Source organism: Mobula hypostoma, chromosome 23 (genome assembly GCF_963921235.1).
Source record: "Mobula hypostoma chromosome 23, sMobHyp1.1, whole genome shotgun sequence".
In the NCBI taxonomy this organism is placed as follows: Eukaryota; Metazoa; Chordata; class Chondrichthyes; order Myliobatiformes; family Myliobatidae; genus Mobula; species Mobula hypostoma.
In genome coordinates this window covers 53,753,967-53,772,018 of record NC_086119.1, presented here as the reverse complement: position 1 = coordinate 53,772,018, position 18,052 = coordinate 53,753,967, and the positions used below count along the sequence as shown (strand labels likewise).

At 44.2% G+C, this 18,052-nt stretch overlaps 1 protein-coding gene across 2 annotated transcripts in view; it reads right to left on the bottom strand.

Annotated features, from left to right (window-relative positions):
- Window positions 1–18,052, bottom strand: part of LOC134336922 (protein phosphatase PTC7 homolog) — a 108,866-nt gene extending 90,814 nt beyond the window's left edge. For both annotated transcript variants that reach the window (XM_063031569.1, XM_063031570.1), the window contains exon 1: window positions 17,815–18,052. In XM_063031569.1, coding sequence (XP_062887639.1) covers window positions 17,815–18,034 — 220 coding nt within the window. In that variant the 5' untranslated portion in view covers window positions 18,035–18,052. The remainder of the gene's footprint in view (window positions 1–17,814) is intronic.

Sequence of the window (18,052 nt, the reverse complement as noted above, 5' to 3'; positions counted from 1 at the left end):
TATCTGTGGGGGTTCCCGGAACCAATCCCCCACAGATACAGATGGCCAACTGTCCTGCATACAATTCTGGTCACCCCATTATAGGAGGGTTGTTGAGGCTCTGGAGAAGGTGCAGAAAAAGTTTATCAGAATGTTGCCTAGATTACAGAACATTTGCTATAACAAGAAGTTGTACAAACTGGGGCTGTTTTCTCTGGAGTAGCAGGGGCTTAACGGAGATCAGGTGGAGGCTTATAACATTATGAGCACATAGATGGAGTAGATAGACAACATAATTTTCCAAGGATTTTAATGTCTTGTACCACAGTGCATGCATTTAAACTGAGAGGAGGCAATTTCAAAAGAGACATGAGGAGCAAGTTTTTCTTTACAAAGATAGTGGTGGTTGTCTGAAATGTAGTGATGGTGGTAGAAAGAGAAATATTAGAGACTTTTAAGAGATGAATTGAATGACTGAATTGAATGATCTTTATTGTCATTACACATAGGTACAATGAAACTCTGTTTGGCTTCCTCAGACAGTTAAATAAAGCTGTAGATAAAAACAAGACAGTAATAGAAAAACAGTATTAAGTAGATAAGTAGCAGAAAATAAGTTGCAGCAGCACCAGAATATCACAGTAATGCACAAAGTGCCATTATTGCAAGTATTTGAGTGTTTGTGTGTGCATGTGTCTGCTCCAGTTTCAGTCATTGTTCTGTGGGAGTGGTGTGATGGAGGCCACAGCTCTGGGATAGAAGCTGTTCCTCAGTCTGTTTGTTCTGGCTTTTAGTGTCCTGAACCTTTTGCTGGACGGCAGCGGGTCAAACAGATAGACAGACACATGAATGTGAGGAATATGGAAGGATATGGACATTGTGTAGACAAAAGAGATTAGTTTAGTTAGCCATTTGATTACTAATTTATACTTTTGTCCTGATGAAGGGTCTCAGCCCTAAAAGTCAACTGTTTGCTCTTTTCCATAGATGCTGCCTAGCCTGCTGAGTTCCTCCAGCATTTTGTATGTGATTACTAATTTAATTGGTTCTGCACAACACTGTGGGCTGAAGGGCCTGTTCCTGTCCTTATAGCTAATGTTTTCTTAGGCAACATCCTGGTGAACATCATCTGGACTGCCTTCAGAACCTTCACATCCTTCCTGTAATGCAGCGACCGAGTGTGGCTAGGCGAAGTTTATGCAGCCGCAACTTGACATTTCAACTCAACTCAACACCCCAATTGATGAAGGTAACTATGCCATACACTGCCTTCACTATCTTATCTGCCTGTGTTGCCTCAGATTAAATGTTTGACTGTAAATGAACAAAATCAGCACAGATATCTAGTGGAGATAAAGCTATAAACTGTTGTATTCTCAAAGTCTTCATTTTCATTGTAACATTCAAGATGATTGTCAATACCTTCAAATTCTTTGTAGTTCCTAACTTGTTGAAATAACGAATTAGTTTCATTTCACTCCCACCCATTTCTGGCGTTTCCAAGCCTGAATACTCGAAACCACAGCGAGCAAAACAGTGCTGAATTACCTTACAGCTTATTTTTCGCCAACTATCAATGACAAAATTTGCTACTTTTTGAACAGAATTACATGAAGTTTACACAATTTAAAAACTGTTTGCTCGAAGCACAGTGTAGTGCCTAAGGGACACCCAAGTGCATGCAACTAATGCTAGTTAGAAATTATTCAGCAACAGCCTCCTGTTCTGTCCCAATTAAGTGGCAGTGTCCCAAGTAAACAAAGGGAATCCCAGTTATTTTCTCAATTAATTTTTGTTTGTTAAGGATTGTCCCACATAAGCAGCTGCCCCAATTAACCAGAGTCCACTGCAATAAACTGCATATCATAAACATCAGGTTTCAGCATTGAACCTTGGTCACAGGAACATCACTAATCATACACTTCCAATCACAAAAACATCCCACCACCAATACCCTCGGGTTTCTATGGCCAAACTAATTTTGAATCCAATCCACCAATTCAAAATAAATCTCACGTGCCTTAATTATTCAATTATTGAATTATGATCTTGGAAACTTGAAACCCCACCATGACAAATAGGGAATTCACATGCAGTTAAATAGTAATGTCAGTAATGAAACTCAAAAATCAAAGAAAATTTATCAGTACATATATGTCACCATATACAACCCTGAGATTTGTGAGGTTTTTTGGCAGGCATACACAGCAAGCCCAAAAAAAGCACACTAGAATCAACAAAAGACCGTACCCAACAGAATGGACAATCAATGTGCAAAAAGTAACAAACTGTGCAAATTCAAAAGAAAAAAACAACAATAATAAATAAGCAATAACTCCAGAACATGAAATGGAAGAGTCCTTGAAAGTGAGTCTATAGGTTGTGGGAACAGTTCAGTGATAGGACGAGTGAAGTTATCCCCTGTGATTCAAGAGCCTGATAACCGAGGGGTAATAACTGTTCCTGAACCTGGTGGTGTTCCTGACGCTCCTGTACCTTTGTCCCAATGGCAGCAGCGAGAAGAGAGCATGCCTGGGCAGTGGGGATCCTTGATACTGGATGCTGAATTACTGCGACAGCGCTCCTTGTAGGCATGCTCAATGATGTGGAGGTGATACCCGTGATAAACTCTGCCACATCCACTACTTTTTGAACCATAAGACCATAAGATATAGGAGCAGAATTAGGCCATTTTGCCCATCGAGTCTTGTCCGCCTTTTCATCATGACTTTCCATTTTCCTTCAACCTAAACCTCCTACCTTCTTCCCATATCACTTCATGCCCTGACCATCTATCAACCTCTGCCTTAAATATACATAAAGACGTGGCTTCTACAGCTGTTGAGGAATTATATACGAGAATATAATAAAAAGGGCTAAAACCTAACTGACTTATTGGCAGCTTCAGAATAATGTATAAACAAATAAGTGCTTGTTGCATGGGAAAGCTGTTCTGTGTCAGGATGCTAGCAACAATCAGAGTATGTATGTGATAATGAATGTTTAACAAGCAGCCCCCAGACAGTATGATGTGCTACAACAGACTGTTTTACAGAACCAAATGGCCCTCGATTTTGTTATGGCTGAAAAAGGAGGTGCATGTGCCGTTATAGGACAAGAATGCTGCGCCTACATCCCAGATAAATCAGGGAATATTACCTCTCTCTGTTCGCATTCAAAAGGAGGTAAATAAAATCCAGAAAATCAAGGCCAACCTACACGGCTTTAGCTCAAAGGGGTGAAGGTGAACCTTCAGTGGTATCTTCACAGGACGGAGTGGCATACTGCTATATTACGCTATCATCACACGAATACTCATACTTGCTGCACTTCTGCAATGTTTCTGGCCCCTTGTCAGCCGGTGCTTTTGCCCGACACCTACAAGGGTATTTATACAAAGAGCTCCCCTAGGAGGAAGGGGACCTCAGAGAGACAGAGAAGCGAATGATGAGGATGGAGATTACGATGACACAGAAAGCCCTTCGGCTGATCCCAAGGGTTTCTATCCACCCTTCTTACACAAGTATGAAAATTAAGATGTACAACAATCCCGACATTGATAATCCTAGTTGTCATGGAATGACAAAAGGAGGGAATAAAGAATTATATACAGAATTAAAAGGGTTAAAACCTAATTGACATTAGCAGCTTGACAAGTCATGCTGTGAGAATAATGTATAAACAAAGTGCTTGTTGAAGGGAAAGCTGCTTGGTGTAACCCTTATCAAGATGCTTAGCAACAATCAGAGCGTGTATGTGATAACGAAAGTTTAACAAGCAGCCCCAGATAGTACTCGGGGCTCACTTGATTGCAGATTTTCCCAGGCTCTACGAGCGGGGCTCTGTTGTATCAACGCAAGCCTGCTAATAAATAGTATGTAATTCTAAGTAAACTGTGTTTGACAATTATTCCCTGGGTCTGAACCTAAAGTCTCTGCTAGAAAGGCAGATGGACATCTTGGCTCAGCAGCAAGCAGGGTCCCAATGTGTGATAGACCCTCCCGCCAAAACTGAAGAAGTGGACGAACGGACCATTGGGGTGAATTACAGACGGACAGGCCCACAAGGTAAGCTTTAACCTTGGTTCCTCTCTGCTCTCTGACGACTCTGTTTGTTCCCTCATTTTAGCGAGGAAAATCCACTGACGGGACCCAAACGGAATAAAGAGGGGGACGGGTGGTTCGAGTCCTCCGGAAAGAGGAGATGGGTAGTTTGACTTCTCCGGGAAGTCAAAACAGGTAGTTCGAGTCCCTTGGAATATGATGGGTGCACACTTAGACAAATGAGAAGTTCGAGTCTTCTTGTCCAGACACTGGGGAAAAGACAATTTGATTTAAATTTAATACAGCAGGCAGAACAGGGAAAGAGTATAGTTGTCTGATTGGCCTATGGTGACAAGAGACAGAAATAACAGAAAAAAGACAGAAATCAAATTGTTGGACCGGTAACACGAAGCGAAGAGGGATAGACGTATGTGACAAAAGAGGCGATCCTAGAAGTTGGCAAGAATTGAGAGCAATTTGTGAAGAATGGGATAAGGGGCAGGCAAAGGAGAGGGGAAAGAAATTGTATCAGAGACAAAACATACTGACCATGGAAGAATGAATAAAGGGAAAAGGGAAATGGAAAATAAAAATAATTCTGGGGTACCCCGCCTCTATCCAGACATGCCGACCGATTCCCCAAATGATATTGATGATAATTGGGAATGGGTAAGGCAACCCAATAATCCCGCCGTACTCTCGACAGCTGTGTCGGCGCCTGTTTTATCATGGTCAGGTTCCCCACCCCTATATGATTCTCGCCCTGGTGCCTCAGTCGCCAACTCAACAGTCATTGTGTTGCCACTGACCGATGTAGTTCCTCCAGAACGGTTGGGAAGCCCGATACCCATTTCTGCCCGCACGCACAGTCAGACTGGACCTTTCCCGGACTGGACCCCTGAACAAGGGCCACTGGTTTTACCGGGACCAATACAGACTCAGTATCAATTGCCCATAAGGACCGTTCCTAAGCCACATGCCAGAGTGATGGGACAAGCACCTACTGTGCAAATCCGTAAGCCCTGGACTCCTCCCGAACTCTGTGAACGCTGCCCTCCCAAAAAGGTTGACCCCCAAGGGTTCTGTAATTATTTAAGAACTGTCCTGACTATTTATTCCGCTAACTCCCGAGATTTGTTCCCTCTGGCTATGGCCGCCCTTACTCCTACTGATCAGACATGATTCACCACTCGGCTTGGACGTGGCAACTATGAGCAGTAAATCGTGACTGGGCAGACTGAAGTATAGATGATTGAAAATATATTGGACGCCTTGTCCCACGTTCTGGCCCCCTCCATAGATGTAACTAAGGTCTTGGAGTATAAACCCAGGAAAGATGAGACCCCCCTAATGATTTCCTGAAACGCTTTAATGTCATTTATTCTGCATAATCAGGAGACCCACCGTATGCAGCAGGGAACCAGTCCCCACTGTACTGTTCTCTCCTCCTCCTCCAAGCCCTGCCCAGCAGCGTGGCCAACAATTAAAGTCAACAATATGAACTGGTCAGATTCCATTCAAGCTTCAGAAGTCCATTTAAAATCAGTTAGTAGTTCACAAAGACAAAGCATTTCTACGAAAGCTGTAAATCAGATAAAGACGTTCATTATTTATCTTTGTAGCTGTATTAACAATCTGTAGCCTTGTCAGAAAGAAGCGTCATAGTTCAGTCTTTCAAAGCAAACCACAAAGGCCATCTAAAGGGGAAAAAAGGTTCATTTAAGTTTTAATACATAACTTTTCAGTGGGTGGCTACAGCAATCTTCTTCATTTTAATATTTGTTTTCTTTCGTTGTGAGGAAAGGTTAATTTTTGATTTTGTCCAATTCTGAACAAATATAAGGACACTACATTATACTTTAAAACAACATCTAGTGTGTTAGTTTGTTAGAAAACAAGATTTATTTGTTCTTAAAAGGTTTTATCAAGTATGGCTCCGATGTTGTACAGATGTTAATAGACCAGAAGGTATCAGATTCAGCCCCTGATCTGTGCTAATTAGCCCTCATTGTTAATACACTATACCAACTCAGATGCGTAAGTTCCTGAGCCTTGTCAACTTCTGCTGCACTTGCATTCCCGATGTTGCCCTGCTCCCCAAATCCCTTAGCCCTTATTCCTCGCCCAAATGCAAGACTCCCTTTCAACTCTCACAGCAGGCCCAACAAGCAAGCCCCGATATCACACCCGTCCTTGGGCCGGCCCCTATATGACCACCATTTTGCACTCTATGTGACAATCAAGGACCGGATGTGCCACCGCTGTCCTTTCCCAGAGCTATGGACATCGACAACGAACTGTCGCCTACTTCTCCAAGAAACTCGATCCGGTAGCTTCTGGCTTACTTCCTTGTACTCAAATTCTCCCTGCAGTATACGCTATGGTTCTGGCCACCAGTAACATTAATTTGCACCAGCCAGTGGACATACCCACCTCTCATGACAGAGTTGCCCTGATGAACATCGGTCAAACTCAGGGCCTTGCAGAGCCCGCTACACTAGATATGAGGTCCTTCTCCTACAGAACCCCCTTCTCCATTCTTTCCCGTTCTACTGTGAACCCAGCCACCTCTGTAGAATGCCCAGAGTCTAGCCTCACCGCCCCATGATTATGCAACAATAAATCATCAATTGACAGAAATCCGACCTGAAATGACTGACGTTCCCTTCACTAACCCAGACTTAGTCTTCTACGCTGATGGAAGCTCCTTTATAGACAACCAAGCCCAGTGCCGTGCAGGCTATGTGGTTGCTTCTGACATAGAAACCGTGGAGTCCACTTCCCTTCTCCTCACTTGGCACAGCAAGCTGAACTCTTTGCACTCACTAGAGAATGCATCCTAGCCCGCTGGGAAATCGGCCAATATTTTTACAGACTCTCGATATGCCTTTGGAGTCGCTGATAACTTCAGCCAACTTTGGAAAGCTATGGGTTACGTCACCTCCTCTGGTATGCCCATCACTAAAAAAATGTACATCGACAACCTTTTGTCCGCCAGCTGTCTTCCTTCCCAACTGGCCATTATAAAACGCTCTGCACACACTAACAGCACGACTGAGACTGACCGTGGAAACAACAGAGCTGACTCAGCTGCAAAACAAGCTTCCCTTACCGGAGCATTGACTGTTCCCCACATGACGAATTGCCACGAAAAATCTGAATCCCGTTTCCAAGTCATAGGGTACGCCTGGAACTGAGGATGTGCGTGTTTTACAGAGGGACGCCTCTGATAAAGAGAAAGCCACCTGGGAATCAGCTGGATGCTTTTACTCACTGACCCAGGACCTCTAGCTTACTCCTGTCCGTCAGGTCTGCGTACCTGAAACCGTACTGGGCTATATTGTAGATTTTGTACATACCAATACTCACCTTGGCAAGGAGGGAATGGTAAGGAAATGTTTGGAATCATGGTGGAGTCCGGAACTGGAGAAAGTAGCAGAAAATGTTGCCAGACGATGTCTGATATACCAAGAACATAATCCAGGAAAAGGCATCTTATGCCCAAAGATACCCTTTCTGCCAGCTACAACTCAGTTTTATCGTATTACCATGCACGCACTGTTATAAGTATTGTCTTGTAATTCTTCATGTTTTTAGAAGATAGATTGAAGCATATCCCACCACAGATAACAAAGCCAATACCGTGGTACATGCTTTGTGGAAAGAAATCATTCCCAGATTCGGGGTACTGGGGCAAGATGTATCTGACAACGGCCCTCACTTTGTGGGTGAAATTAATACCCAACTATGCCAGGCTCTGGGTATTGAACACAGCCCCCACAAACTGCAGGCCGCCGGCCTGATTGAAAGGGCTAATGGGATACTGAAAAATAAATTGGCTAAACTAGGACCTCATTCCATTCCTACTCTGTCGCGTGGCACAGGCAGTAAGCCCGAGATTACTACCTTTGCTGTCTTTTTTCTCAACTCCCTTCCTAACTCACTATATTCTCCTTTCAGGACCTCTTCCCTTTTCCTACCTATGTCATTGGTACCTATATATACCACAACCTCTGGCTCCTCACCCTCCCACTTCAGGATATCTTGGACGCAATCAGAAACATCCTGGACCCTGGCACCAGGGAGGCAAACTACCATCCGGGTCTCCTGACTGCATCCACAGAATCGCCTATCTGACCCCCTAACTATAGAGTCCCCTATCACTGCTGCCATCCTCTTCCTTTCCCTACCCTTCTGAGCCACAGGGCCAGACTCTGTGTCAGCGACATGGCCACTGTTGCTTCCCCGAGGTAAGCTGTTCCCCCCCGCCCCAACAGTACTCAAACAGGAGTACTTATTGTCAAGGGGCACAGCCACTGGGCTACTCTCTAGTACCTGACCCTTCCCCTTCCTAACTGTGACCCACTTGTCTGCCTCCCATGGCCCCAGTGTGACCACCTGCCTGTAACTCCTGTCTGTCAACTCCTCACTCTCCCTGACCAGATGAAGGTCATCGAGCTGCAGCTCCAGTTCCCTAACACGGTCCCTTAGGAGCTGCAGCTCAGTGCACCTGGCGCAGATGTGGACATCCGGGAGGCTGGGAGACTCCAGGGCCTCCCACATCCGACTCCGAGAACAACAAGCTGCCCTCACACTCATACTTCCCCCTTTCCTCAAATAACAGGAAAAAGTGAAAAACAAACCTACTCCGCCTCACCCGTTTCCGCCTAAGCCTGTTGAGCCAAAGCCCTTAGGCCTTCACTCTGCTCCCGGCTCACTCTGCTGCCTGCAAAACGACGCTACCCGTTGTATAAGGCTGTGTTCCTTTTAAATCTTCCAAGCTTCACTGCCTGACGTCACATGCCTGCGCAGTCCCGCCTCTCTTAACTCCGATGAAAAAATGAAAAATTCAAAATAGCTTCTCTTCTAAACTTTTTGTCTGTCTCTATTTTGGAGACTTTTATAACCTCTCCTGCACTCTCCTTTCCTTTTACTTCATCCTCACTTTTCCACACTGTTGAACCCCTACTATTTAGTTTAAAGCCAAATCCACAGCTCTGGTTCTGCGATTCACCAGGACTCTAGTCCTAGCACGGGTCAGGTGGACCCGTCCCACCCTTTGCCAATTTGCCCATGGCTCAAACAGCAATCTAGAAATTATCTTTATGGTTCTGTATTTTAATTTAGCCCTTAGCTGCAAAATCGATATTTGTTTTGCTTGATTCCACACTCACCATTGGGAGACTCATTGCTCCACACTATAACTTTGAGAATTTCATGTAATTCCTGCAACCACTACTAGCAGCACTTTTAGCGATCAGATTAGTTTCATTCATATGGTGCTTTGATATCCCTGAGCTTTCCCAAAGCTTTTATGACAAATCCACAAATTTTGTTAATTGTGTTAATTTACATTAGTAATTACACTGGGTTACAGACCTTCGGAGGATATCATAGCGCTGTCCAACTTCCCTGCTCTTTCACAAGTTTCACTATCAATATCTGGCTGAGAAAATGTATCAAGATGCAATTACTATTTAACTACTTCAAGTGCCAAAATCAGTTAAGTGAATGTTTAATAGTACAGTGTACTACCAGAAAGCTTGCTCAGCATTGGAAATTTACTCTTAAAGCACATCTGCACTGGCAGAGGATGTGGATATAAAGTGCCAATTTCACATAGGACTATACCAGTTAGGTTCAGGACAGACCTGGCAACTCAAAGTAGGGCATTCAAGCCCTATTGAATGCTCCGTCAACAATAGCAAAAATGTAGAGAACCAGATTTTGAGACATCAAGGGTTGGCATATCCCACACTCCGCAACTGGCAAGCATTTATTCAACCTAGTCAAGTTCCAACAGTTTTAGGTGTAATCAAACAACATTCAGAAAGTGCAAAGTGATTTTACAGCCAATTGATTAAATCAAAGCTCTTTCCTGACATATTCAGTAGCTAATGGTGGTGAACAATTCCAACGCTAGGAAGAAGGGGCTCTCAAGAACATATTAATCTTCAAAAATAGCAGAACACAGCATGTGAGTACAAGGACAAGGTGTTTAGGAAGAACTGTTGAATAGATCTCCTGTCCTGGTAGATCCCTACCATCACAGAAGCAAGACTTCAACTACTTCTATTCACTCTACAAGAGATCAAGACACAGCTAAATCTCTGGGATCAGACTGTACTGTAGTACTGATGAGCTACACTGCAGGACAAGCTAATCCTCTAGCCGTGCTGCTCGAGTACACAGATAACACTGGCACATGATAAGATGGACTCCTGACTTCACAATCTACCTGCCAACTTGCACTGCATTTTCTCTGGAGCGTAACATTTTATTGTGATTGTTTTACCTTGTACTACAGTGCACGCTGTAATGAATTGGTCTGTATAGATGGCATGTAGGACTAGTTTTTCTACTGTACATTGGTAGATGTGACAATAATAAACCATTTAAGAATGTACAATATTGAAAACTGAAAGATGTACCATATTCAGTAAAAGGACATATCTGACAATTACCATCCAGTCTCCTCTCATTCATCAAAGAGCTGGAGTATGTTATAGACAGGGCTATCAGGAAATATAGTCTATCACCAACTTGGGTTGAACCGGAACCACCTCAATCCAATCCTCATCACAGCCTTAGTTTAAATATAGACCAAACTCTGAATTCCAGAAGGAAGAAGAGTGGCTCCCTTTGATGTGAGACATATGGTTGGAATCAAGGGAACATGGCAGTTGGAGGTCAATCAGCACTCCCACACTGTCTTTGGCCCAGCTTCCTTGAGCTGCCTTCCTTCCATCAAGTAGTCATCAGTGGGGATGTTTGCTGTTAACCAAAATGTTAAATTCAACTTGCAGTTCCCCAGAAAATGAAGCAGATCATGACTATATGCAGGAAGACCCAGACAAGAGCTGAAAGTGGCAACATTACCTTGTGGCTCTGGAACTCAATCCCCCTGACTAATGAAGGCCAACACAACACATGACTTCTTACCAACCCTATCAATTTGTATGACAACTTTGAGAGATCTATGGACATGGACCCCACGATCCCGTTCCTCCACACTGCTCAGAACCCTGTATCCTGCCTTCAAATTCGACCTTCCAAAGTGAATCATTTCACATTTCCACATTGAACTCTGTCTACCACTCCTCAGCCTAGCTCTGTATGACCCATTGCAAACTACAATCCTCTGCACCATCCACAAATCCACCAACATTTGTGTCAGCTGCAAACTTATGACCCACCCCCCCTTTCCACTTTCTTATCCAAGTAATTTATGAAAAATCACAAAGAGCAGGAGTCACGTAAAAGATCCTGCAGAACACCACCGGTCATCAACCTCAAGTCAGAAAATTCTCCATCTTCCACTACCCTCTGCTTTCTGTAGGAAAGCCAATTCTGAATCCATGCAACCAAGTTTCACTGGTTTTCTCATGCCTCCTGGCTTTCTGACTGAGCCTATGGGGAGGCTTGTCAAATTCCTTACTAAAATCTATATATACCACATCCACTACTCTGTCTTTATCAATAAGTTGTCACTTCCTCAAACAATTCAATCAGGCTTGTGAGGCACTATCTGCCCTTCACAAAGCTATGTTAGCTATCCTTAATCAGACTACGATTAGTAGATCTCCCCTCAACCTTCATCACACCAGAGAAAACAATTCAAGTTTGCCCAACATCTCCTTGTATCACACTCCCCCTAATCCAGGCAGCATTCTGTTAAATCTGTTCTGCTCTCTCTCTGAAGTCTCCACATCTTTCCCGTAATGGGGTGATCAGAATTGAATGCAATACTCCAGGCGCAGCCTAACCAGTTTTATAAAATTGCGACATAACTTCCCAACTCTTAAATTCAGTGCCATGATTAATAAAGTCGAGCATGCCCTACGCCTTTCTTTACCACCCTATCAATGTGTGCAGCAATTTTCAGGGGGTTATGGCCATGGACCCCAAGATTTCCCTGTAATTAAACACTTAAGTTTCTTGCCACTAACTATGTACTTTCCCTTTACATTTGACCTGCTAAATGTTTAGCCAGATAAAAACTTCATCTTCCATTTCTCTACCTATATATGCAAAGGACCTATATCCCAATGTATCCTAAATTTTCTAAAGATCAAAGAGCTGATTGTAGACTTCAGGAAGGGAACACAAAGCAATCAGAAGTGGAGAGAGTGAGCAATTTCAAGTTCCTTGGTGTCACAGTCATTAATCTGGATGCAACATATTGCTTTGTAGGAAGCCATGTCCTCATCTAGGATGAATGTAGAAAATCTAGTTAAGAAGAAAAGCTTACAAAAAGTTCAAGAAACAAGGTACTGTTAGAGCTCTAGAAAATTACAAGGGTGCCAGGAAGGAGCTCAAGAATGAAATCACAAGAGCTAGAAGGGGCAATGAGAAGGCCTTGGCAAGCAGGATTAAGGAAAACCCCAAGGCATTCTACAAGTATGTGGAGAGGAGCCTTGTGAGAATAGGACCAATCAGAAACGAGAGTGGAAACGTGCATGGAGCCAAAGGAGGTAGCAGAGGTACTTAATAAATACTTTGCTTCAGTATTCACCAGTGAAAAGGACCTTGGTCTTACAACTGATACCCATCTCTGCTGTAATATTTCACCCACCACATTCCTTCATCACCTATGGGGAAGGGAGTTCAAAAGACTTGTAATTCTCAGAGAAACTCACTTTACTCTAGTCCTCATCTTTCTTTCCCCAGTCCTGCTGAAGGGTCTCAGCCCGAAACTTGGATTGTAATCTTTTCCATAGACGCTGTCTGGCCTGCTGAGTTCCTCCAGCATTTCGTGTGTGCTGCTTGGATTTTCAGCATCTGCAGGTTTTCTGTTGTTTGTGATTGTCTTACTAACTTGATTAGGTTTCTAAGGATGTAAAGGGTTTCTTTTTTTATGTCACTGCATAGTCTAATTAAAATGGCTTCTTTGTTATGTTATAATTGAAAGGGCTTCTTTGTTATGTTAACTGCCTTCCCGCTAGCAGTTTGTTTGAATCACGTTACTGATAAGAAGATGTTATGAACCAACTGTGATAGTTGTTGTTTTTGGTGTATCTGTAAGATATTGTATGCGCGGGGTTTTGGGGCAGAAGGCGGGAGAGAGAGACAGAGGATGGACCAGGTGCTGTGAGTCCGCTAACGGGGTCGGACCCCGAGCGGGGCGTTCGGCGAGAGGATATGGAGACGGACTCGTGTGGAGCGTCTGGTCGACCACCGTTGTTGGTCCCAGGCGGCTGGTCGTGGTGGTCTGAGGGGTCACAGGGTGAAGAAGAAGGGTCCTGAGCTCCAACTGTTTGTGCACGAAGAGATTGAACTTTGATAAGTGTGGCACCTTTTATTTTCCTTTTATATTTTATTCTCTATTAATTATATAGTTCCAGTAATATCTATAAACTGTAAGTCATTTAATCGTATCTGGTGTATTGTCTGTTATTTGGGCGGGGTGGGGTACATCACACAGCATCCACACAAACTTATTACCCAGTTTGGCGGGGCCGAAGGCTGTTTCCCTAGATGACAGCAAGCCGGGCGACCCTGACGGTGGCCAGGGGAGCTACAAGGAGGTGATTAGTGAAAGTACAGCAATGAATGTCGTCTCCACGACCCGGCCATTCGATTTAGAATAGGCTTACCCATCGAACGCATCTTATTCTGTCTGGAAGTCTGTCTCAAGTGAAGTTTAGCAATGGTCCGTATGGGAACCTCTGCTGTAACATGGATGGATGGGTAGGTTAGTAAGTTTAGAAATGGCACAAAGGTCAGTGGTGTTGTGGATAGTGTAGAAGGTTGCCAAAGGATACAGTGGGATATAGGTCCTTTGCACAAATAGGTAGAGAAATGGAAGATGGAGTTTAATCTGGCTAAACATGAGTTTCAGCAGATCAAATATAAAGGGGAAGTACACAGTTAGCAGCAAGAAACTTAGGTGTTTAATTACACGGAGATCTTGGGGTCCATGGCCATAACCCCCCCCAAAAATTGCTGCACACATTGATAGGGTGGTAAAGAAAGGTGGAGGGCATGCTCAACTTTATTAATCATGGCACTGAATTCAAGAGTTGGGAAGTTATGTTGCTATTTTAAAAAACTATGGTTAGGCTGCGCCTGGAGTATTGCATCCAATTCTGATCACCCCATTACGGGAAAGACATGGAGACTTTGGAGAGAGTGCAAAGTTAGTGGACTGAAACATATGAATGTATAGACATTAAAAAAGGGCATGTGCTGGAGTTTTTGGAAGGTATTAAGTTAGATAAATTGCTGGGACTAGATGAGATATACCCCAGGTTACTGTGGGAAGTGAAGGAGGAGATTGCTGAGCCTCTGGCGATGATCTTTGCATATCAATAGGGACAGAAGTACCAGAGTATTGTAAGTTTTTAAATGTTGTTCCCCTGTTCAAGAAAGGGAGTAGAGATAACCCAGTAAATTATAGACCAGTGCGTCTTAATTCAGTGGTGGGCACGTTGTTGAAGATCCTGGATAGGATTTACAAGCACTTGAAGAGACATAGTCTGATTAGGGATTGTCAGCAGGTCATGCCTTACGAACCTGATTAAATTCTTTGAGGATGTAACAAAATACATTGATGAAGGTAAAGTAGTGGATGTAGTGTATATGGATTTCAGCAAGACAAATGATAAGGTTCCTCATGCAAGGCTTATTGAAAAAGTATCGAGGCCTGGGATCCAGGGAGACATTGCTTTGTGGATCCAGAATTGGCTTGCCCACAGAAAGCAAAGGGAGGTCGTGGATGTTCGTACTCTGCATGGAGGATGGTGACCAGTGGTGCTCGGCAGGGATCTGTTCCGGGACTCCACCTCTTTGTGATTTTTATGAATGACCTGCATAAGGAAGTAGAAGGATGGTTAGTAAGTTTGCTGATGGAACAAAAGTTAGGTTGTTGTGGATAGTCCAGAGGGTTGTCAGAGGCTACAGCGCGACATCAATAGGATGCAGAACTGGGCTGAGAAGTGACAGATGAAGTTCAACCCAGAAAAGTGTTAAGTGGTTCATTTTGGTTGGCCAAATTTGAAGACAGAATATAATATTAATGGTAAGACTCTTGGCAGTGTGGAGGATCAGTGGTATCTTGGGGTCTGTGCCAATAGGACACTGAAAAGCTGCGCAGGTTGACAGTGTTGTTATGAAGACATATGGTGTGTCGGCCTTCCTCAACCGTGGGATTGAGTTCAAGAGCCATGAGGTAATGTTATAGTTATATAAGACCTTAGTTAGACCCCACTTGGAGTACTGTGTTCAGTTCTGGTCACCTCATTACAGGAAGGATTTGGATGCTATAGAGAGAGTGCAGACGAGATTTACAAGGATGTTGCCTGGATTGGAGACCATGCCTTATGAAAATAGGTTGAGTGAACTTGGCCTTTTCTCCTTGGAGCGACTAAGGATGAGAGGTGATCTGATAGAGATGTATAAGATGATGAGAGGCATTGATTGTGTGGATAGCCAGAGGCTTTTTCCCAGGGCTGAAATGGCTAACAGGAGGGGGCATAGTTTTAAGGTGCTTGGAAGTAGGTACAGAGGGGATGTCAGGGGTAAGTTTTTCCACACAGAGAGTGGTGGGTGCGTGGAATGCACTGCCAGCAACAGTGGTACAGGCAGATACAATAGGGTCTTTTAAACCAGTGGTCCCCAACCACCAGGCCACGAGCATGTGCTACTAGGTCGTGAGGAAACAATATGATTTGGCGATATGAACCGATATGAGTCAGCTGCACCTTTCCTCATTCCCTGTCACGCCCACTGCTGAACTTGAACACACGCAAGGTCCGCAAGAAGATTGTCGAGATTAAACCAGTCCACAGTGCGCAAAAGGTTGGGGACCCCTGTTTTAAAAGACCCTTAGATAGGTACTTGGAGCCTAGAAAAATAGACGGCAATGCTGCAAGGAAATTCTTGGCAGTTTCTAGAATAGGTTACATGGTTGGCACAACATTGTGGGCCGAAGGGCCTGTAATGTGGTGTAGATTTCTATGTTCTATGTCCTGCAAACCCTGCCAGAGCTAACATGTATGTTGCCTCCAACCTCTCCCGGAACTGTTTCTTGGCTCTTGAAATAGCCCTCCACAAGTCATACCTGGTTTTCTTAGAGAGACCTGGATCGCCAGACTTAAGTGCCACAGATCTAGCCCTCCCAAGACTATGAAACTCCTGGTTCATCCACAGCTTTTGGTCTGGGAACGTACACCATGTTTTCATAGGCACACACCCATCCACACGGGTTTTTAATGAAGTATGTGTCAAACGTGGCGTACTCATCCAGGATCGAAGACGTCTCCTTGAACTCAGTCCAAAACTCTGATTCAAAGCAGCCCTGGAAGTGCTCCTGCCCCTCCCTTGTTCACACCTTCTTGGTGGTCACTACTGCTGCTGCAGTCTTCAGTTTCTACCGGTACTTTATTTATCATCAAATACTACCTAAATTTCATGCCTGCAGATTACATCGCTCAGTTTGTCTTGTGCCTGTTTGACATTAGCCTGAGATGGAATGTACACCACGACGAAAAAGATCGCTGACTCTCACATGGCAGGTAAAATGGTCAGTGCTTAATCGCGAGATATCCCAGGTCTGGTGCACAATATTGGGATGTCAGTGACACATTAGCACATCACAAGAAGTTGATCATGAGGCATACATATAGTTATGAATAATAATTAGTTACAATAATATTCTTAAAGACCACCAGATTAGTCAAATATTATATTTCCTTCATAAATCCAAACTTAAGCATATTATTACTATGTGCATTATTAGAGAATTTAATGCTTTGTCTACCACAGACATTAGGATAACAGATCAATAGTTTCGTGTTTTTTCCTCACTCCCTCCTTTCTGAAACAATGGAATCAGGTTTGATAGGCCTCAATCTGCAACTCTTTAAGATAACTAAATCAGACACTATCCTTAGTGATATTTTGGAAACAGGATCATAGGCTTGGGTTTTATTGTTTTTCACTCATTAACTGAATAATTTTTAAGTGAAATTTATTTTGTTTGCTCTTTAATTGGACCTTGGATTTTTAGCACTCAAATCAGTATCTATTGACTTTGATTCAGTCACTTATCTATGGAAATATGAATCAAAGTACAAGAAATAAACTGCAGAAATATCAGAGGTCAATAAGAATTTTAAAAAACAAAAGAAGCACAGGATTTATTTTTCAAAGGATAGAATTGAACAGGAGGAAACTTACGCTTAAATTATCATTTCTTAATTAGCGCCAAACTTCATTGTGCCCTTGGCTTCATTCTAAGGTAACTGGCTGAAGGTCACAGAGATCAACAGGCACGCAGCTGTGGTTTCACCACAGACCACATCAAATCAGTGAAGTGAAGGGCGAGAGGGGCTGCCAGCCAACCAAAGGAGGGACAGCAAGTGAGGGAATAGTAGGAAAAGGAAGGTGGAGGGCTTGGTATCAAAGAATGGATCAAGCCAGTAGGGAAATTGAAAAGTTAGAGAAGAATTTAAAGGGAGCGATGGTGTACGGGGCTAGAGGGATGGATGTAAAGCAGGGATTCAAGGGGGTGGGGAGGGAGAATTAGTGGCTGACGAGAACCGGGGAGGTAACGGAGAGGGTGACCGTATGGGAGACCCCTTACAGGGAAGAGGCAACGGGGCTGGGCTGGGGGATATACAGTAACCTGCTTTGGGGGGAGGGGTGACAGGGCCTGGGATGACCGTGAAGAGGTGACCGATGACTGAAGGGGCACGTTACGTGTGTGTATATGTGTGCGTGTTGGGGGGGGGGGGGAGAGACAGGGTAACCAGCGTGGTGGGCATCTCACGGGGAGGTCTCCCGGCCTTACCCAACACGTCCGCCAGCCTGTGGCTGGCCACGAAACAGGCATCATCCCCGTAGCCCAGGCCCTTGCAGCGGTCTTTGCCGAAGCCGCAGCCGACGGTGATGAGCCGGTACTCCCGCCTGTCCGTCCGCTGGAGGCCGCCCCCGAGCAGTGCACGGGCCACAAGGCGGCCACACGCCAACAGTGACTGCATCGTCCCGGTCCGGCCGCCGCTCTCACACATCGGCCGGCACCAGGTACT